The 21,084-nt window shown below is 51.0% G+C and overlaps 1 protein-coding gene and 1 long non-coding RNA gene across 3 annotated transcripts; one reads left to right on the top strand and one right to left on the bottom strand.

Annotated features, from left to right (window-relative positions):
- The first annotated feature begins 247 nt into the window (after positions 1-247).
- On the top strand, positions 248-9,870 carry LOC123465735. 2 transcript variants are annotated; one of them, XR_006641024.1, is made up of 6 exons: positions 248-767; positions 1,020-1,302; positions 4,004-4,101; positions 5,447-5,626; positions 7,565-7,662; positions 9,811-9,870. It is a non-coding gene; the product is annotated as an uncharacterized LOC123465735 (long non-coding RNA). The 2 variants fall into 2 exon arrangements; XR_006641023.1 differs by lacking the exons at positions 5,447-5,626; positions 7,565-7,662; positions 9,811-9,870 and having other exon boundaries at positions 4,004-4,142.
- Positions 9,871-16,377: 6,507 nt separating this feature from the next.
- Positions 16,378-19,524, bottom strand: A4GALT (alpha 1,4-galactosyltransferase (P blood group)). The gene is made up of 3 exons (XM_045165596.1): positions 19,362-19,524; positions 19,133-19,207; positions 16,378-17,622 (listed from the first exon to the last, which is right to left on the bottom strand). Exons 1-3 carry the CDS (start codon positions 19,505-19,507, stop codon positions 16,515-16,517), a joined length of 1,329 nt encoding a protein of 442 aa, XP_045021531.1. The 5' UTR covers positions 19,508-19,524; the 3' UTR covers positions 16,378-16,514.
- Between the last annotated feature and the right edge of the window lie 1,560 nt (positions 19,525-21,084).

Below are 21,084 nucleotides of genomic sequence, written 5' to 3'. Positions count from 1 at the left end.
GGATGACCCAGGCGAGGTGAGGTGGGCAGAAGGGTGGACCATACTTCCAGATAGGGCGCTGTGGACGCGTGCTTGAGCAGGCACAGGTGAATGTGTGTGAGCGCCTGTCGTGGGTGCCCAGAGTGTACGCTTGTCACCCAGGGGAGTTGGGGGGTGGGGGGTGGGGGATGGTCGGAGACAAAAGGCAGGATCTTGGCGGATTCAGGTCTGCCTTCCCTGCCGCTCCTTCTCCAGTGTTCACCAGGAGGCGCCCGGTCTGATTCAAGACCTACATTCGTGGATTCTGGGAAGAGGTTGGGCGGGGGGCTCTCAGGGGCGCACCCGGCCAGTGATCAGATTTAGGGGCTCTTCGAGCTAGGGAACGTGCCCGCTGGGAGGCTCTGGCCTGCAGGGGGCGGCCTCGGGCCAGGAAAGGACTCCCTGAGGCCACACCGGGTCCTGCGGTCTCTGCCTCCATCCACGTGGCCGCCCCTGGGGGCGGACGCGGGGGGGGGGGGGGGGGGGGCGGTCCATGGGGAGGGATGGGGCTGACCCGCCCAGCCCCAGGTCCCCGCCGCTCCAGCTGTTCCGGTGTTCAGCGTCTGTCTGTTGGAGCCTGCGGACCCCTCGATGGGGAGGGGAGAGGACGCTGGACCTGAGGGCTGTGGAGCTCTGGGGAAACTGTCCCCGGGCGGTGTGCACTGCCGAGGGAGGCTGCTGGGGAGGCCTGGCAGGACGCGGGTTAAATGCGTGGAGGAAGGGTTCCAGGCCGGGGGCACAGCCCTGAGGTTGCGAGATCTGGGGGTCGGGGGGCCCTAAGCCAGGGCAGGAGAGGCCGGCTGGGGCGCCGGTGAGGGGCGGGGGTCCACCTGCCGAGGCCTGCGTCCCCCGCCCCGCGGCCGTTGTCGAGGGCGCCCGCAGACTCCCCGGGAGGCGGCGGGTGTCCCCGGGCGCCTCCGAAACCTCTCATCTGCCTCCCAGGAGGCAGCACCGAGCCCCCCAGCGCTCAAGACAAAAATCCTCCTCCTGTCCCCCTCCAGCTCCTTCCCGCATCGGCCTTTCTCCGGTTTATTGCCCCGCTGCGCTCAGCTCTTCTAGCCGGGTCCGCCTAGTTCTGCGCCCCTGGTTCTCCAGAGGTCGGATGGAGAGCTTGCACGGAGGCCGTGCTGGGGTCCGCGGGGCGGCACCTGTCTGTGGACGGCTCTCCGCTGGGGGTCTCCACCTGGCGGGTTCATGGAGCTCAGAGCCGGGCACAAAGAACGTTCTTCATCCTCGAGAGCTTTTCCGAACTGCAGTCTCCCCCCGTCGGACCCAAAACCTCCCGTAGGTGCCAGTCCACCCCTCCTCTGACTTCCACACTCTGGACTTTTCTTCCATACCTTTCCACTTCCCTTCCTTCCAAACAGACTACATCCTTTGACTAAAATCCAGAAAGACACCAGCCCTTGCTGTCTGCGACCCATTAGGAACTCTTAACACTCCCTTTCCGGCAATTTCTGTTTCTTGACGAAGTTCCGGCCATATAGCACCTTAAACCCAAAGGAGCCAATAATGGTGCACCAGCCAGCTGGGGGTGAGGTCCTGAGGGTCTCCAAGTCCAGCCTTCCCCCCTGCCCCCGCACTCCCCCCCTGCCTCCGCACTCCCCCCCTGCCCCCACCTCCATCCTCCTAGGCAGGCGCAGGTGCTGAGCCCACTGGGAGGGTGGGGCGTTCCTGAGCCAACATTTCCCAGGGGATTCCCTGCAACGCTTGAGCAGGTGAGGCCTGAGCCAGAAGGTTCAAGCTACTGCAGAACCTCCCATCATCCCAGGCCACTTGTCCTCCTGGCCATTGGTGACGGCGGCCACCTGTGCCTTCTGTGAAATCCTGCTGGGTTAGGGCAGAATCCTAAAGAGGGGGATGTGACTGACAGAGAGAAAGCCTGGTCCTGCCTTTGACACTGCCTTTGACCTTGAGTTTGTTACTTAACTTCCTGAGCCTCAGTTTCCTCACCTGTAAAATGAGAATAATTGTACCCATTCTGTCTCTGGCAACCTTTTTAATACCTCTGAGCTTCAATTTTCTCATCTGTAAAATGTGGTTAATTATAGCCTTTTCTGTCTACCTTATGGTTTTACAATGAATCCCATTCATCTGTTCATTAGATGATTTGGCTGATGACGAAAGGAGAATGTTTGCTATTTGCCTGACACTGTGCACATACCTTAACTCATCCATTCCTTCGACCACTCTGGGAGGAAGATGGCTATATTACCACCATTCCACAGATGAGGAAACTGAGGCCACTTACTCACTCAGTGTCTACTCACAAGTGTCTGCTTTTATCCAACCTTGGCTACCTACTGGGGTCCTAGTTTTTTCTTCAGATTTTATTTTCAGTTAATTAATTTTTATTTTTATTAGATTATAGTTGCTTTACAATGTGTTAGTTTCTGCTGTACAGCTCTGCATATACATATATCCTGTTTTTTTGATTTCCTTCCCATTTAGGTCACCACAGAGCCTGAGTAGATCTCCCCATGCTGTACAGTCCGTTCTTACTGTTTTATACGTAGTATTGTATATATGTCAACCCCAATCTCTCAATTCTTTCCCCCCACTCCTTTTCCTCTTGGTGTCCATATGTTTGTTCTCTATGTCTATGTCTCTGTTTCTGCTTTGCAAATAAGTTCATCTACATCATTTTTCTAGATTCCACATGTATGTGTTAATATATGATGTTTGTTTTTCTTGGGGTCCTATTTTCTTCAGCATCCAATAGCAATCTCCTCACGGTTCTTTAAGCTTCACTAACAGTTTCCTCGAGGCCCTTCCTACCATCTGGTTCCCAAACCAGTACCACATGTTTAAAGTTTTTATTTCAACAGCATCCTAGTTGTACATATCAATTTGCCTTCTGGTCATCTATTGCTGTGTGTTTCACTGGTGGCTCAGTGGTAAAGAATCTGCCTACAACGCAGGAGATGGGGATTTGATCCCTAGGTCAGGAAGATGCCCTGGATAAGGAAATGGCAACCCACTTCCGTATCCTTGCCTGGAAAATCCCATGGACAGAGGAGCCTGGTGGGCTACAGTCCATGGGGTCACAAAAGAGGCAGACACAACTTAGTGCTTGAACAACAACATCTGTTGCTGCATTAAAAACAATCCCCAAATTTAGCGGCTTAAAAGAACAATCATTTCTTGCTCACAGTTTGCAATTTCATAGACTCGGCAGGATCATCCCTCAGCTCTACATGGCATCAACAGGGATAGCTGACTGCCAGGAAAATTCCCTTCCTACAGGGCTCCCTCACGAGGCTGGGAGCTCAGTGGAGACTGTTGGATAAGCTAGGAGCCTAGTTATCGTCTGTGCGGGCCTGTCCAGGCAGCTGCTTAGGCTTCCTCACAGCATGGCATTCAGGTACAAGAGGGAAGAAGTAGAAACTGCCTGTTTTCTTAAACGTCAGGCCCAGAGTGGCACGCCCAGAGCTTCTGCTGGGTCCTAGTCCCATCCCAGACTCAAGGGTTAGATGTAAGCTTCAGGTTTTGATGGAGGAGGGGCCTGTGTGTATCGGGAGCTGGGACTGTTTGGGGTCATCTTTAGAGACTACCACATCTCTGATTTTACAGATGAGGAAACTGAGTCACGAGCAGGTAGGTAACTTGCCCAAAGCCATTTGCCTTGTGAGAGGAGAGCGCAGAATCAAGCCTAAGCAGTCCAGAGTCCACCAGCAGCCAAGTCCAAAAGCCATTACATTTTTTTCTTGAGATGTGATTTTGGCATTAACAACAAAGTGGAGCTGTGCCCAAGATGCTAGCGAGTTCCAAATAAAACAAAATGTGACATTCTTCATGCTTCAGCACAATGAATTCTGGACATTTGTGTCATAAAATGACTTGCATTTTTCCATAGGAGCCCTCTGTGGCAGACATGGCCAGTTCCTCCCTAATACCCATTTCTCTATCTTATATAGCAACAGATTTTTTGGTTGGGCACCTGGCTTCCCAACTAACAACTGTTTTTGTGTTTTTTTTCCCCCAGTTCTCCTTGAGAGCAGAAGTGATGAGAGTGATCTCTGGGTCAGATCTGCTGGCTGAGTATGGGTGCAATGGCAGGAGCTGGAGCAACTGCTTTGGACCGTGAGATGAAAACTGAGTGTGAATGGAGAGAGTAGCCAAAGCCTGGGCTGTTTGAATGAATTTGGGGGGTGGATAAATCCTTGAGCCCTAACTTCCCACCTCTGGCCTCTTACCTAAGAGAAAAAAATCTGCCTTCTTTTGTTGTCCAATCACTCAGTTGTGTCCAACTCTTTGCGACCCTGTGGACTGCACCATGCCAGGCTTCCCTGCCTTCACCATCTTCCAGAGTGTACTCAGACTCATGTCCATTGAGTTGGTGATGCCATCCAATCATCTCATCCTCTGTCGTCCCCTTCTCCTCCTGCCCTCAATCTTTCCAAGCATCAGGGTCTTTTCCAGTGAGTCAGCTCTTCACATCAGGTGGTCAAAGTATTGGAGCTTCTACTTCAGCATCAATTCTTCCAGTGAATATTCAGGGTTGATTTCCTTTAGGATTGACTGGTTTGATCTCCTTGCTGTCTAAGGGTTTCTCAAGAGTTTACCTTCTTTAAGCCATTGTTAATGCCAGTGTTTTTTTTTCACATATCAAATCATGGTAATTTATAGACAATCCAAATGGAAGGGAAAATGCTTGTCCAGGGATGTAACAGCTGGGCCAGTAGGTCTATAGTAACTTTCAGTCTTGAAATTCTGTGGCTTTTTGATGAGAAAGGGTTGGGCTGGGCTGAAGGCTTCCAGCAGTTTCTTGGCTCTGGACTGGATGCTGATCTTGTCTTCCTTTTCTTTGTGTGAATATTTTCCCTCAAGCTCAGTTCTGACCTTCTGTAATTGAACTAGGGGTCGGAATATATTTAAAACCCAAATGGAAAGTAAGAAGCTGTTTGCAAATGAATTTTCCTTTCAGTCTCTCTGGGAAGTAGGGACAGTTGATGATCATTTTGCAATAGCCAGAAATCCATTTTGTGAAATGCTTGTTTTTGTTTGTTTTGTTCTCTGCCAAAACATTGCAAAGTAATTGGAGGTTTCATGAACTCTGATTAAAAAACAAACAAACAAAAAAAGCTTGTTTTTCCAGTATGGCTAGGATGTAGAGTTTCCTGGTGAAGAAATATTCAGGTTTATTTGGCTTCTCTTAGGTTTCTGGTTAGGTGGGGACTTTCTTGGGACAGGGAACAGAATGGGCAGGCTCAGGGGTTGGGGGAGACGAATGCAGATGTGAAAGGGGAGGTGGGGTTGCCAGGAGATGGAGCCTGGAGCCCCAGCATGGTGAGGCTAAGGCAGAGGCAGAAATGGAAGAGAGGGTGACGGCAGCATTGGCTGAGAATGGAGGTCTGAGGGCAGGGAAGCCAGGTAGCTGGTTCCAGGAGCACAGTCCCCATGCTGGCCTTTCTCTGATCTTATCCAGGGGGACTCACCCCGCATGCTTCATCAGGAGTCAGACTGGCCAAACAAGGAAGTGGAAAGACCAATGTCAAAATGACATTGACTACAAATGAATCATGCTGACCTTAGAAGGTGTTTCCAGATCTTGCGAAGTGGGGTCAATATACACCCTTCCTCAAAGGCTGAATGTGGAGTAAATGAGGTAGCGTATAAGAAGTGCTTAGGTGGCGCTAGTGGTAAAGAAGCTGCTGCCAGTGCAGGAAATGTAAGAGACGCGGGTTTGATCCCTGGCTTGGGAAGGTCCCCTGGAGGAGGGCATGGCAACCCACTCTGGTATTCTTGCGTGGAGAATCACATGGACAGAGGAGCCTAGAGGGCTACAGTCCATAAATTGCACAGAGTCAGACACCACTGAAGTGACTTAGCATGCCATTATAGTGCTTGGCTGAGAACAAGGGCTGGAAAATGTTAGCAGCCACTGCCGCTACCACCATCAATCATACCGTTATCATTGTCATCCTCCTTCCTTCCCCCGGCCCCCCTTTAAACAGACAGTTATTCACTGGAGTCAGCTGTGGTCTTTCAGACCAAGAAAGTTTTGTCATGAGAGAGTTCCATGCTGCTTTAAAAACAGTGAATTGCTAAAGGCAAATAGTGAGCTGTTTCAATTTCCCTGAAGTTTGAGGACCTTCTGGTTTGGGACTTCTGGCTTTTAAGCACAAGTCAGCCTTGACACATATCTGTTGGATGGCTTTCAAATTCGAGCCACTGACTTTGCCATAGTGCTTCCTGACCTGGCCTCACACTTCCCATCACCTTTTTTATTATCATTTCTAAAAACTTAATTGTGGTAAAATATGCATAACATATAATGTATGTTTTTACATTTAAAAATAATTTTCTTTTTTGGCCGCAAGGCATATGGGGTCTTAGTTGGACCAAGGATTGAACCCACTCCCTCTGCCTTGGAAGCGTGGAGTCTTGACAATTGGACCACCAGGGAAGTCCCCTCTCAGGCATTTTTAAGTATAAAGTTCAGTGATGTTTGGTATAGACTTCCCAGGTGGCTCAGTGGTAAAGAACCCACCTGCCAATGCAGGAGATTTGGGTTCAATCCCTGGGTCAGGAAGATCCCTTGGAGAAGGAAATGGCAACCCACTCCAATATTCTTGCCTGGAAAATCCCATGGACAGAGGAGCTTGCCTGGTGGGTGTCAGTCCATGGGGTTGCAAAAGACTCATCACGACTCAGCAACCGAACAACAACAACAATAATTTTTCAGTCCATTCACATTGTTTTGGTTCATCATCATTTCCATTTTGAATATTATCTTGCAGGATCTTAATGGTAAAATTTTCTCTCTCAGCCATCACTATTCAATCCTTGTTTCCTTTCCAGTAAAATGAACTCTTCCTAAACATTTCAGCTGGGGTGGGGGTGGGAGTGAGGTGGGGATGGGGTTCCCATCTCACTTATGACTTTAAAGCAAGCTGGGGTCACAGCTGCTGCTCCCCTGCCCTTGTCCTGCTTGATAGCTGGGCGAGAAAGACTGGGCACACTTCATCTACAAGCCAGGGAGGAGTGGGCCCTTAGTAACCTATTGTCTCTAAGATGCTTTGCCACTCAGAAACAGCTGGTTTGGGACTTCCCTGGTGGTCCAGTGGCTAAGAATACAGCTGCCAATGCAGGGAACACAGGTTCGCTCCCTGGTTCAGGAAGATCCCACATCCCAGGGGCAGCTAAACCCGTATGCCATGTTCTCCTGGTGCCTGCATGCTCTAGAGCCCGTGCTCTGCAGCAAGAGAAGCCTCTGCAATAAGAAGACCCCACTCGCTGCAGCCAGAGAAAGCCTGAGCACAGCAGCAAAGACCCAGCATGGCCAAAAATAAATAAATAAAATTTTTTTTAAAAAATAAAAGAAACAGCTGGTCAAAGAGAGTGGGGCATGACCCATACCATGAAGATTCAAGGGATGACAAGTTGGGAAGCAACCCCTGAAAAACGGGGTCCTGACTTTGGAGGCTACACTGTCTGTGAATCAGAGACCAACATATCCTGTAACAAAACACACAGTCAGGAATCATGACTATACCCGGCGATCGCTCATAGAATTTTTGTTTGCTTTTCCTAAAACTTGCAGGGGGAGTGTTTCCAACAGTGGACAGATCAGTGGTTTCACTGAATTGGAAGCTGGGACTGCCACAAGGTCTTGCTAGTCTCCTTATCCCTGAGACCAAGGTAAACAGATAAAGTAAATATATGTAACATATAAAATATAAATTATATATCTAAAATAGTATTATTATTACCTTAGCATTTGCCCCATTGTTTTTTTTAAAGTATATTCACAGAATTAGGCAGCCATCATTACTAATTTTAGAACATTTTCATCATTCCAAAAAGAACCGCTGTTGGGGGCCGGCGTGAGGCACTCCGCCCATGGCAAAGGTCATGAGGAAGGAGGCTCGACATACGCAAAGGCGGGATCGAGCCTCAGGAGTCCCCCTGGAAATCCTCAAGCATCTACCCCCATAACCAGAGCCTGCCTACTTTACTACTTTGCGCTCTCCCCTACACCTCTGACTTTACGGGGGGCTGTCCCCCACCACCTCTTTCGGAGAAGGAGTTAACTTAGAGCTCCAGTTAATAATAATTCCTGGGCGTGATAGGAGTGTTTCAACCTACAAACTCCTCTGAAGGTTCTCTAGCCTGCCCTTGTCCGGCCACATGTGATTGCTCACAGCCTCCCAACCGTGAGAGGCACGAGATGCTTTAAACCTTCTAAAAACAGGTTCCTTAGAAAAGTTAGAAAACCATTAGTATAAGTATAGTGGGCTGATTAGAAATTGTATTGATGAAGGGTTTTTCATTTGTTGAGCCAATGTTTGCTGCTAAGTCTCCATATCCCCTGCCCTTACACACATTAATGAATATATAGAAGAAATAAGTATTAACCTTTGATATAAATCACATTAGACCTTAGGCTAAGTAAATTCTTTCCTTAACTAAAACCCACTACGCCCTCACCCTATAGGAATGTAACTTTATTTGGGTGGCGTCTGTTTTAAGAATAATCACCCTTGGAGAAATAAGTGTCCTGGTTGATTGACCGCTGTCACAAGGAGAGGGTCATAAATTGTCAGCAGGCCCCCTGGCCAGAAGATGATGTAACACCCCTAAGACCTCTGTATACATTTGTATGAAGCACCTGACTTTGATAAAAGTCAGGACTGCTGACCCCGCGTGACTTTTGCATAACATCTCAGTGTATAAAAGTAGACCATGGAAAATAAAGAATTGGGATCAGTTCCTCAAAAGACTGGTCTCCCCATGTCTCTCTGTCTCTCACTCTGGCTGAGTCTCCATCTGGAGCGCGGAACCCGCCATGCTTACTAATTACGCCTGGGCTTCTAAGATCCGACCAGGGAGGCCTCAGTGTCTCCTCTCCTTCGGGAGAACGGAAGGACGCCTGCGGCCTCCGTAAGTGGTGCAAACTTCTTGTCTTGAAGTTTTATTGGTCTCCCGCGTAAACCAAGCTACTCAGCCTCTTTTCTCCACTGAATTTTCCTACTGAGCTATCCTCATTCTATTACTCTTTATATCTTTGATGAATAAGTAATTAAATAGGTCGCCGATGCCGTCCCTGCTTCGAATACCCTGGCTCAGCTGGGGCTGGACCCCGGCAAACCGCTGTTTCTATTAGCAGTCACTTCCCTTCCTCACTCCCTCCAGCCCCTGGCAACCACTAATCTGTTTTCTGTCTCTATGGATTTGCCTATTTGGTACATTCTGTATAAATAGTATCATATGATTCTATTAGAATCGTATGAATCTATTCATAACGATTCTAAAGCCTTTTCTGTCTGGCTCTTTTCACTCCTCATGTTTTCAAAGTTCACCTGTGTTATATCATGTGGCAGTACTTCCTTCCATTTTATTGTGGAATAATATTCCATTGTATGGACCTACCCATTCATCAGTCGATGGATATTTGGGTTGTTATCACCTTTGGCTATAATGATGATACTGCTATAAACAGTCATGTATGTGGGACTTCCCTGGTGATCCAGTGGCTGAGACTCTGCTCCCAATGCCTGGGGCCTGGGTTATATGTCTGGTTGGGGAACTAGATCCCACGTGCTGCAACTAAGATCCGACACAGCCAAAAAAAAGAACATTCATATACGTGTTTTTGTGTGGATACATGTTTTCAGCTCTCTTGGGTATATGCAGGTAAAAGGAGTTTCTGGGTCATGAGGTGACTCCATGCTTAGCTTTTTGGGGAATTTCCCAACTGTTTTCCAAAGTGGCTACACCGTTTTATGTCCCCCAGCCATGTATGACATCTCTCTGACACTTGTCATTGTCTCATCTCTCTGATTACAGCCATCCTAGTGGGCTTCCAGAAAAACATCTATTTCTGGTTTATTGACTATGCCAAAGCTTTTGACTGTGTGGATCACAATAAACTGTGGAAAATTCTGAAAGAGATGGAAATACCAGACCACCTGACCTGCCTCTTGAGAAACCTATATGCAGGTCAGGAAGCAACAGTGAGAACTGGACATGGAACAACAGACTGGTTCCAAATAGGAAAAGGAATACATCAAGGCTGTATATTGTCAACCTGCTTATTTAACTTATATGCAGAGTACATCAGGAGAAACGCTGGGCTGGAGGAAACACAAGCTGGAATCAAGATTGCCGGGAGAAATATCAATAACCTCAAATATGCAGATGACACCACCCTTATGGCAGAAAGTGAAGAGGAACTAAAGAGCCTCTTGATGAAAGTGAAAGAGGAGAGTGAAAAAGTTGGCTTAAAGCTCAACATTCAGAAAACGAAGATCATGGCATCTGGTCCCATCACTTCATGGCAAATAGATGGGGAAACAGTGGAAACTGTCAGACTTTCTTTTTCTGGGCTCCAAAATCACTGCAGATGGTGATTGCAGCCATGGAATTAAAAGATGCTTACTCCTTGGAAGGAAGGTTATGACCAACCTAGAAAGCATTTAAAAAGCAGAGACATTACTTTGTCAACAAAGGTCTGTCTAGTCAAGGCTATGGTTTTTCCAGTGGTCATGTATAGATGTGAGTTGGACTGTGAAGAAAGCTGAGCGCCAAAGAATTGATGCTTTTGAACTGTGGTGTTGGAGAAGATTCTTGAGAGTCCCTTGGATGGCAAGGAGATCCAACCAGTCCATTCTAAAGGAGATCAGTCCTGGGTGTTCATTGGAAGGACTGATGTTGAAACTGAAACTCCAATACTTAGGGTCTTTTCTAATGAGTCAGTTCTTCACATCAGGTGACCAGATGCTGGGAAATATTGAGGGCAGGAGAAGGGGACGACAGAGGATGAGATGGTTGGATGGCATCACTGACTCAATGGACATGGGTTTGGGTGGACTCCAGGAGTTGGTGATGGACAGGGAGACCCGGCGTGCTGCGGTTCACAGGGTCACAAAGAGTCAGACACGACTGAGCGACTGAACCGAACTGAAGTGGGTGTGAAGTTGGTATCTCACTGTGGCTTTGGTTCCATTCCCCAAATGATTAATGATGTTGAACATCTTTTTATGTACTTTTTGGTCATTGTATATCTTCCTTGGAGAAATGTTTTAATTCCATTATCCATTTTTAATTGCTTTTTATTGTTGCTTTTTAGTTGTAAGAATTCTTTATGTATTCCAGATACAAGTCCCTTATCAGATATACGATTGATAAAAATTAAGAATTGATTCCAGGGAATTCCATGGTGGTCCAGTGGTTGTACTTCCACTGCAGAGGGCACAGAGCTAACTGTGCCGAGGAACTAAGATCCTACAGACCATGCAGTAGGAACCTACAAGCCCTGCCCCCCGCTCCACTGAAAAAATAAATTATTCCATTCTGTGGGTTCTCTTTTTTTTTTTTTTTTTTTTTTTTTGCTGCACCAGGCAGCTTGTGGGATCTTAGTTCCTTGACCAGGGACCTCAGCAGTGAAAGTGCAGAGTCCTGACTAACCACTGGACCGCCAGGGAATTTGGTCTTTTCCCTTCATTGATGGTGTCCTTTTGAAACATAAGAAGCCCAATTTAACTATTTTTTTCTTTAGTCCCTTGTGCTTTTAGTGTCATATTTAAACCACTGCTTAATCCAAACTGGTAAGGATTAAATCCCGTTTTCTTCTGAGTCTTATAGTTTTAACCCTTACATGACAATACATTTTGAATTGGTTTTCAAAAATGATGTTTGTGGGGAGGTTTTCTAGCACCACATGTTGAGAAAACTATTTTCCCCCATTGATTTGTCCTGCTACCCATGTAAAAATAATTGAGCATAAGTATAAGGGTTTATTTCTGGGCTCTTCAGGCGGCAGTGACACTTAGTCCCAGTTGTAGATTTTTCTCCAAACTCTGCATCCCACCTCCTCAGAGACTCTGGCCTCAGCTGACTGGCAGCCCATCTTCAGAAGCCTGGGGCTGAGTCAACGAGATCCTTCCTCCAAGCTCCTGAGGCAGAAACACCAGAAGAGCTCATTTGCCTGGGCTGAAGAAACTAGCTCATCCCAGGTCATTTCTTCAGGGACAGCCTGTCTCCAGTGACAGATCAATGTGGACCATAAGGACCTAGAAACTTGCTCCAGCTCAGGACAGCTCTGCAAGTCCATCTCAGCATCAGGGTGTTGCCTGAGCCTTGTAAAGGGACTGCATCACAGTTCAGCTTTTCCTTTAGTTAAGTTGTCCTCTACGTTCTTAGAAATGATTATGAAGTAGAAATATCACATGCCCTGAGGGTGATTCTCAACAGGTCTTAGGCCAATTTTGGTCATTCCACTCCCTTTGCTAGTAATTGGAGCAGGAATGGATACGTAATGCTATTCTGGCCAAGGAGAGTTAGAGGAAGTCAGTTGGAGAAGGGGATTTCTGAGTTTTCATAGACGCAAGGAAGGAACATTCTCTTTTCTGCCTTTTTGCTTTAGTGCCTAAGGGTGTGATGCTGGAGTAGTGGCAGCCATCTTGAGGCCATGAGGGAACAAGCCTGAGACTATACTGGATCCTTGAAGACATGAAGACATTGGTGAGCTACTGAATTAATCAACCTTGGAGAAACCCTATCACCAGACTCCTTGTTGCTTGTGGTTGACATTAACTGTCCTCTAGTGACCATTCTTCCTGCCATCCTTCTAGTAATAAAACTTATTGAGTTTTAGTTGGACATCTGGGAGCCCCATTTGCAGACTACACTTTCTAGCATCCTTGGCAGTTGGGTGTGGTCATGTGACTAAGTCCAGGCCAATGGGACATAAACAGAAGTGATTCCTACAATTTCTGTATTATTTCCTTAAGGATGTTTGCCTTCACACTATTATATATAAAATAGACAACTGATAAGAACCTATTGTACTCTACTCAATAATCTGTAATGACCTACATGGGAAAAGAATCTAAAAAGAGTGGATATATGTATATGTGGATTTCCCTCGTGGTTCAGACAGTAAAGAATCACTTTCACTTTTCATGCTTATGTATACAACTCATTCACTTTGCTGTGCAGTAAAACTAACACTTCCCACGTGGCTCTAGTGGTGAAGAATCTGCCTGCCAGTGCAGGAGACATAAGAGATGCAGGTTTGATCCCTGGGTCAGGAAGATCCACTGGAGGAGGAAATGGCAACCCACTTCAGTATTCTTGCCTGGAGAATCCCATGGACAGAGGAACTTGGAGGACTACAGTCCGTAGGGTCGCAAAGAATCAGACACCACTGAATAGACTTAGCAGGCAGAAAGTAACACAGCATTGTAAACCAACTATACTTTAAAAAAAAAAAAAAAAAGACATTTGCCTTGGGCACTCTCTTCCCTTGTTCCCACTAGCTGGAAAATTGCAACAGCTAGAGTCCTTTGGAGCCTCAGTGGTAAAGAATCTGCCTACAATGCAGGAATCACAGGTTTGATCCCTGGGTCGAGAAGATCTCCTGGAGGAGGAAATGGCAACCCACTCCACTATTCTTGCCTGGATAATCCCATGGACAGAAGAGCCTGGTGGGCTACAGTCCATGGGGTCGCAGAGTCAGACATTGCCTGAAGCGACTTAGCACACATGTAGTCTTTTGGAAGCCCCATCGGCCTTGGCACACTCACCTTGGAGCAATGATTTGAGAGAGAAACAATCTTTTACTTTATTTAAGTGACTTTATTTTGGGGTCTTTTTGTTACAGTAGCTTCTCAAGTACCTTAGCCAATATATCATGTGGGATAATAAATGCCCTCTTGGGACTTACCTGGTGGTCCAGTGGTTAAGAATCCACCTGGCAATGCAGGGCATTTGGGTTTGATCCCTGGTCGGGGAACTAAGATCCCGTATGCCTTGGAGCAGCTAAGCCCATGTACCACAACTAGAGTCTGTGCTGCAGAGAAAGATCCCACATGATACAACGAAGATGTCTAGTGTTGCAACCAAGACCTGATGCAGCCAAACAACAAATAAATAAACACTCTGCAAAAAAAAAAATAAGTGCCCTCCTGATTTCAGCCACCTGAGTTGTTTCTAGCAGCCAGGACCTCCTCTCTGATCTTTCTTCCTTGGAAGTTGGTGGGTTCTGGTGCTGAGTTCCAGTTTTCGTTGGTGGTGGACTACATCTGCAAGGAATGTCTTCCTGTTTGAGGGTGCCTCCTCCCAACATCCCAGCAGTCTCACCTATCACCTTTCCCTCCTGCTTCTGCTCCCAGCCCAGGGAAGGGGATGACCTCCCCGACCCCCACTGTGGAGCCTAGATTGCACTTGAGTCTTCTGTCCATTGTCAGGTCCTGAAGGCCTGTCCGGCCCTGTCCACCTCACAGCAGACTTCCCAGCATGCCTTGCACTAGCTGGTCCACAGCAGACTTCCCAGCATGCCTTGCTCTGGCTTCCACTTTAGGACAGAGATTTAGGAACAAGTAAACCATGAAACCAGACTTCCAGGAACAGAGTCCTAAATTATCCCCCATCTTTTTTCTCAGATAGAGGACATTCCAATTGAATGTTTAAACTAGTCGAATATTGATACAGCAGCAAGGGGGAATTATTCCCCTACCCCAGAGCTGCTAGAAATGCTACCTCCTTGCTTGCCTGTGACTGGTCTGCTTGGAGGGTTCATTAAATAGTTGACAGGAAACCTGACTCGGGCCCCTGCTGGACCACACACTGCCCCCCAGTGGAGGAATGGGACCTCATCTCCCCCAGACAAAAATATCTGTAAAAACATCGGCCAGAAACAAACAACAGGATTCCTAGGATCTGATTACTGTCGCCAGGGCGGCCTTCCACGGGAGCCCACCCCTCCCTTCCTTCTCCTTTCCGAGAATTTAAGAGCGAATGCCCAACAAAGGTTCTGACAGGGTCAGCAGACTGACGCTGCCGATTTCAGGCGATGGTGAACTTGGGATGGGGCAGAAGGAAGCAGAGACTCTCTCTGGAATCCAGTCCAGGCCCAGGGGCTCAGGAAGGGCTCTGGACTGTGGGTGTTGCACCCACAGGTGATGAGGAGGGCAAGCTCTCACCCCAGGCTGTACTATTAAAGTAAAATCTACTCATTTTCAAAAGATTTTAAAAACAGGTGAGATGATGCTGTGGCTGGAGAACTACCTCATACACCCATTGTTTTAATCAAAAACATCACTTGCTCTTGATTACCCCTAGAGCCAGGGACCTCACCTCCTTACCAGGCTGTCCACAATCTTCTACTGGCAGGATCCAGAGGCCTCTAAACACCTGTGCTTTGGCTGCCAAAGAGTAGCCTGCTGAGCCCGAGTTCCTGACAGTATCTCCAGTCCTCTGTCCTACAGGGAAGGCTTCTCCAGCCTGCTGGAAGGCCCAGCTCTCACAGGAAGCCTTCTTCCTCAATACAAACCAGCTGGGGCCTCACCCTGCGAGATTTTCCTCTGGCCCATCCCTGGAGCTGCCAGCATGGCACTGCAGTCTCTCCAAGGTTCTCAGCCAGCCAGCCAGCGTGAGCCAGGAAGAAACCCACAGGCCTCGCACCTCTCTCCCTGGGGCGCCTCTAACCTAGGAGGCACATGCCCGGGTGGTGGGTTCCTCATTTGGCTCAGTTCAGGCCAGAACAGAATCAGGCTGATTATGGGGTGGAGGTGGGGGTACTGGGGGGACCCAATCAAGGCTGTCTGAGCCTTGAAAAATGAGGTGGGAAGACAGGCTCCTCCCCTTGCCCACCGCAGTCACTCTTGGCACCCAGGCCCGGAGCCCCCCCAGCAGCCAGGCCCCCAGACCCCTCTGACCAAGGCAGGCTGTGTATGCTCAGGCTAGTCACCACCACTGCCTGCCCAGATGCCTTCCCGCAGCTGCAGGGTGGGGCTCACAAGAGCGGTGCGAATGAATGCATTTCAGCCACCAGAAAGCGCTGGATGTGGGTGACTCACTTTATTTGTTTACTACGGGCAGGGTAGGGGGTGTTTTCTTTAAAATGCTTTTCCTGAGCCAAAAGGACTCCAGGCCCCTTGCCCCCGAGTGGGCAGCTGGCCCGAGTCACTCCTGCAATGTCTCTGGGAGAAAGGACGGGGTGGGCAGGCAGGGCCTTCCCCAAGAGCTCCCCAGGCCAACTCTGCCGGCTGCCCGCCCCACCTCCGGAAAAAAGAAACCAAACCCTGAAAGCGCCCTACCCCTTGGGCTCTTGAAGCTGGGTCTGCCACCCAGCCTGCCCACCAGCTGCTTCCTCCCCCTTCTTCCTACCCGCTTCTCCGTGCTCCCCCGCCCCACCCCGACCTCGTGGGCACTTCAGCCCAGCCTGCCGCCCTGCAAGGTGCTTTCACATCCGCCAGGCTTGCCCATTGTGAACAACACTCAGGTGTGCTCACCCGGCCCACTCCAGCTCATTCTGTCTGGAGACGCTTCCCCCACCCCTGGTTGTCTCAACCCTGTGACGGTACACGGGCCCAGGGGGTGGCCCACCAGAGTAGGCCCCAGGGGCCGCAGTGCACCCTCCAGTAACAGGTCTCTGGCCAACGGTTCCCTGTCCTCCCCACCACCTGCCCCAGACCCTGGGGCTGCAGCAGCCCAGCCTACCCGTCTCCAGCCCTCCCAGGTGCAGGGAGGTGAGCTGGCAGGCCCCCTCACAAGTACATCTTCATGGCCTTGTGCGTCGTGGGGCAGTAGCGGGCGTGAAGCTGGGCCAGCAGGGCCCTGGACGTGGCCTCAAAGCGTGTGCCCTGGCTCTTCTTGTTCCACACGTGGACCGCGAAGGTGGCATTGAGTAGCCGGGTCAGCTCCTGGGGGCTGATGTCTTCGAAGTACTTCTTCCAGTTCTGCCAGGGGATGGGGTAGAAGGCCTCAGGGGGCAGTGTGGTGACGCCGCGGCAGGCGCGGCTCTCGCTCAGGCTGCGGATGGAGCACCATTTCTTGAAGACCCGCGTGAGCAGCTGCGGGCCCTGGTGGCCCCAGATCCAGCCGTTGTAGTGGGCCACGAAGTCCCGCATGCACTGCGCCATGAACTCGTGGTGCCGCTCGAAGGCCAGGAAGGCGCCGTTGAGGACGTAGCGGGACTGGGTGCCCAGCGCGTTGGTCAGGTTCCTCAGGTCCTTGAGGACGATGAAGTCCGTGTCCAGGTAGATGCCGCCGAACTTCCACAGCAGCGCGATCCTGGAGGCGTCCGAGAGCACCGGCAGGAGGTAGGGCTCCCAGCGCCGCTGCACGGCCGCGTACCAGGCGGCCAGGGGCGTGTCCCGGAAGAGCTCCGCCAGGTCCAGGGGGCGCATCTGGACGTTGGGGAAGCAGCCCAGGAGCGAGAGGCCCAGGTGCCGCGGGCGGGAGGCGTTCCCGCCAGGCAGTCCCTTCATCAGGACCACCACCGGGGACTCGGGGTGCGCCCTGGCAGCTGACTCCACGGAGCACATAAACAGGAAGTTGGGGTTCGTCCGGTCAGAGGTCTCCAGGAAGAAGATGTTGCCTGGAGGCGGGGTGCCGGAGGGCGGGGGGGTCGGGGGGACCATGTGGGGGCAGGGGACGTCCACAGGCAGGTTAGAGAGTTGTCCTTGGCCCCCGGGCTCTCCCACGACGTGCCAGTAGACCATGACGGAGACGAAGAAGGTGAACTTGAAGCCGATGATGAACAGGGTGCAGACCCGCTGCCTCGGGGTGTCCCGGAGCAGCCGCAGCAGGCAGTCGGGGGGCGCCGAAGTCATCTCCCCAGATGTCAGGAGCCTCCAGCAGGAATTGGCTGGTCTGTAAGAGACGAGCACCACACTCAGGCAGCCTGCTGGCTTCCCCAGCCCAAGAACACTGCCCACAGACACCAGCCATGGCTGACCTGGGCTTCCAGACCCCACGGGCTGGCCAGATGCTCAGGGCCCCCTCTCTGACCTCAGCTGTACAGTGGGAGCAGCAGGCCATGGGCTGAGATCTGGGCAGAGGCCCTTTCACTCTGATATACTGGTGAGCTCCCCAAGGGCTGGGCCAGTGCCACCCACAATGTGAGGCCAGCATGGGCCCAGCGCAGGCTCTGGCCTCTCTCTGCAAGGTCTGTCCCCTTTGAACTGCCAGCCTGTGTTTTGAGACCCAATGCAGGCATCTCTCAGCCCCATTCGGTTCCACCAGCTGGGCCTGGAGCTGGTCTAAGAGGAAGGGCTGCCCGCAGCCACAGGGACTTTCAGCAGGAGGCCTGGGGGGCTAGGCATGCAAGCTCACTCAGAGGCAGGACGGGCGGACTCTAGGCACGTGGGCATGCTTGCTGGGTCCCTTGGAGTGGACATGACAGAGTCTCCTGGGCCCTTGGCCTTCCCAGCCCTCACCTGGAGGGAGGGGGACAGGGAGGTTGTGCTGTATAAGCTGTCACTCTGTCATCTAACTAGCACCGCTGCCCTCGGACCCTCACTCTCTCTTGATGCCCAGGCTGTGGCTGGCCAGCAGCAGGAACGTTCCTGGGTGTCTTGCAGGAGGCTGGGAGGAACAAGAGAGGCTTGTGGTGGGATTGTGTGAATCCTGGGACACATGGGACCTGTGTCTGCCTGAACCAGCTGCAGGACGGTCATACTGGAGCAAGGATTATATTTATTCACTCAGCGAATACTGACTGCCCAACATGCACATGTCAGGGGGCCTTCTCAGCACTTCAACCATATTAAGTCATTAAACACAGCTACCCTGTGGGGCGGGAATCATCCTTCTTTTACATGGTGAGAACACTGAGGCACAGAGAAGTCCGGTAACTCATGCAGAGTCCTCTGCTTGGCCAGTAGCAGGGCAGGGAGTTTGAACCCAGGCCACCTGGCTCCAGGTCTGTGCTCTCACCACTGAGACATGCTGCCCTGCAGAGAGATGGCGCAGCCATGTGAATGTGCTGGCGCCTGGGGACTCGGTACACGTCGACCTGGACAGTCCTATGAACAGAATCCTGGCCAGCGCTTACTGTCCTGAATCCACATCCATCCAGGCCTCAGTAACACCAGGGCGCAGTTGTATAGTTTCCACTTTAGAGGCCAGGAAGCTTGGGTGCAAGCGGCAGGGCACTGGGTGCAGCCTGGGGGAGCCACAGTCAACCCTTCCCCAGGACAGAGGGGTCTTGTGGTCATAGCGGGGTCCCAGGAGGCTGTGACTTGCCCAGTGGGGCCCGTCCCTCCCCAAGGCTGAGGCCAGGAACCGCGGCTACGGCATGGGCTGGAAACTGACCAGCCTGGGCGGCCCATGGTGGTGAGATGGGGAACCGGGCAGCCTGGCCGGCCTCCTGGAGACACACCCTGGGTCAGCAGCCAGCCTTCTCTGCCAGCAGGAACCGGGTCCTTCCCCACACTCTCCATGCCCGCAAATCCATCTGCAAAAGATGGCGAGAGACAGAGTGAGGCTGGTTCCCAGCCACACGGGCCAGGCAGGCCGGGCCTGCAGCTCACTTGTTCATTCGGTCCTCCACTCGCTTGGCCCCTGGGGGAACATGCTGGGGAGAAGAGAAGAGTTAGGTGCAGCTCTACCCTGGAGGAGTGCTCGACTTCAAGGGGAGATCACGTGGAGAGAGGCAATGAACCCAATGATGGAGGAACTGGAGCCAAGGGGCCAGTGGAGCGGGAGCAGGCGGCTTCCTGGAGGAGGTGATACTTGATGAGAAGGGAGTCAGCATGAGCGTGGAGGAGACCCGCACACCTCTGTCTCCCCAGGGCCCGGCTCAGCGTCGGGTACACAGTAGTCACACAGGAAATGGACTCATGGGCTGATTCACTCACTCAACAGCCAGAAAAGAAAAGAAAGAAAGTGAAGTCATGTCCTACTCTTGCGACCCCATGGATTGTAAGCTACTATGCTCCTCTGTAGGAGAAGGCAATGGCACCCCACTCCAGTACTCTTGCCTGGAAAATCCCATGGATGGAGGAGCCTGGAAGGCTGCAGTCCATAGGGTTGCTAAGAGTCGGACTTGACTGGGCGACTTCACTTTCACTTTTCAGATTCATGCACTGGAGAAGGAAATGGCAACCCACTCCAGTGTTCTTGCCTGGAGAATCCCAGGGTCGGCGGAGACTGGTGGGCTGCCGTCTATGGGGTCGCACAGAGTCAGACATGACTGAAGTGACTTAGCAGCAGCAGCAGCAGCATGCTCCTCTGTCCATGGGATTTTCCAGGCAACAGCCAGGGGGACGATTTAAAAACACAAGTGTGGCCGAGCTGCTTCTCTGCTCAGATGATGAGTAAGGTGGGAGGCCTAGTTCATGAGGGGGTGGCACGTCCCCCAACCCAGACCTCACACCCGCTTCTCTCCTCATCACCACCTGGCTTCCTGGTTCTTCCTCAAACCCATCCCCCCACACCGCTGACTCCGGGCCTCCGCACCTGCTATTTCCTCTGCTCGGAATGCTCTTTCTGCAGATGTTCACAGGGCTGGCTCTTTCATCTTCCCACGTCCTCCCCGCCCTGGCCCCTCTAAGATCCCAGCTTCCCCCCAACCCCACAGCCTCCTCCTCTGGTCTGTTCTCCCTAGTACTTATTCTGTACTTCTGTGTACTTGTCAGTTTTGGTTATTTATTTGGAACATAACCCCTATGAGGACAGGTATTTTCGTATGTCTGGTGTAGGTTTATTTATTTTTTTAGTGTCTAGAATACTGCCTGGGTCTTGGTGTGTAATAAATAAATACTGAGTAAGTGAGTGACTCAGTGTGTGGGTGTGTACCTACGTAAAGGAGCAAGTGAGTGAATGAAGGGGCCAATCAATGAGTGATCAGTGAATGAATGAATCAACAGGTGAATAAGTTAGCAAATCAACAAGTGAGGAAATAGTCAGTGAGCACATGAGGGGAGGAAACTGGGGGGTCAGAGAGAGCTGCCTGGGGATCCCCCAGCCGGGCTGTGAGTGGCAGAGCTGTTGATGTCAACCCGTAACCTTGTGTTCCCGGGCCCTGGTTTTCCCCTACAGGGAGAGAGGCTATTTTGGTCCTGAGTATTTTTAATCCTCTGTGAACCACACTGCTGAGTGCACACAGACGGGCGGCGGATGGAGCGAGGCCAGGGCTGTGCGGGGGCCCGGGGGGTCCTGGCTCTCCCATGGGGTGTGTTTTCGGGGTGGGGATAGGAGCCTGTCGAGGAGGCAGGATGTGCTGGCCGTGGCTGAGGAGCCAGACTCGAGCAGCAGCACCGTATTTGGTGCCGGAGCCCAAGACTCGGGAATGGAAACCGTTTATGACGCGAAGCTGGCCACAGCCCAGTA

This window comes from Bubalus bubalis, chromosome 4 (assembly GCF_019923935.1).
Source record: "Bubalus bubalis isolate 160015118507 breed Murrah chromosome 4, NDDB_SH_1, whole genome shotgun sequence".
NCBI lineage: Eukaryota > Metazoa > Chordata > Mammalia > Artiodactyla > Bovidae > Bubalus > Bubalus bubalis.
Note: the sequence above shows the minus strand (reverse complement) of the source record. Positions and strands in the feature narration are given on the sequence as shown.

Coding starts and splice junctions, on each gene's coding strand:
- A4GALT (XM_045165596.1), bottom strand. CDS start 19,507: ATGCTGACTCCCTTCTCATCAAGTATCACCTCCTCCAGGAAGCCGCCT. Junction 19,208..19,361: donor AAGTCGAGCACTCCTCCAGG/GTAGAGCTGCAC, acceptor CATCTTTTGCAG/ATGGATTTGCGGGCATGGAG. Junction 17,623..19,132: donor AGGCTGGCTGCTGACCCAGG/GTGTGTCTCCAG, acceptor CGTCTCTTACAG/ACCAGCCAATTCCTGCTGGA.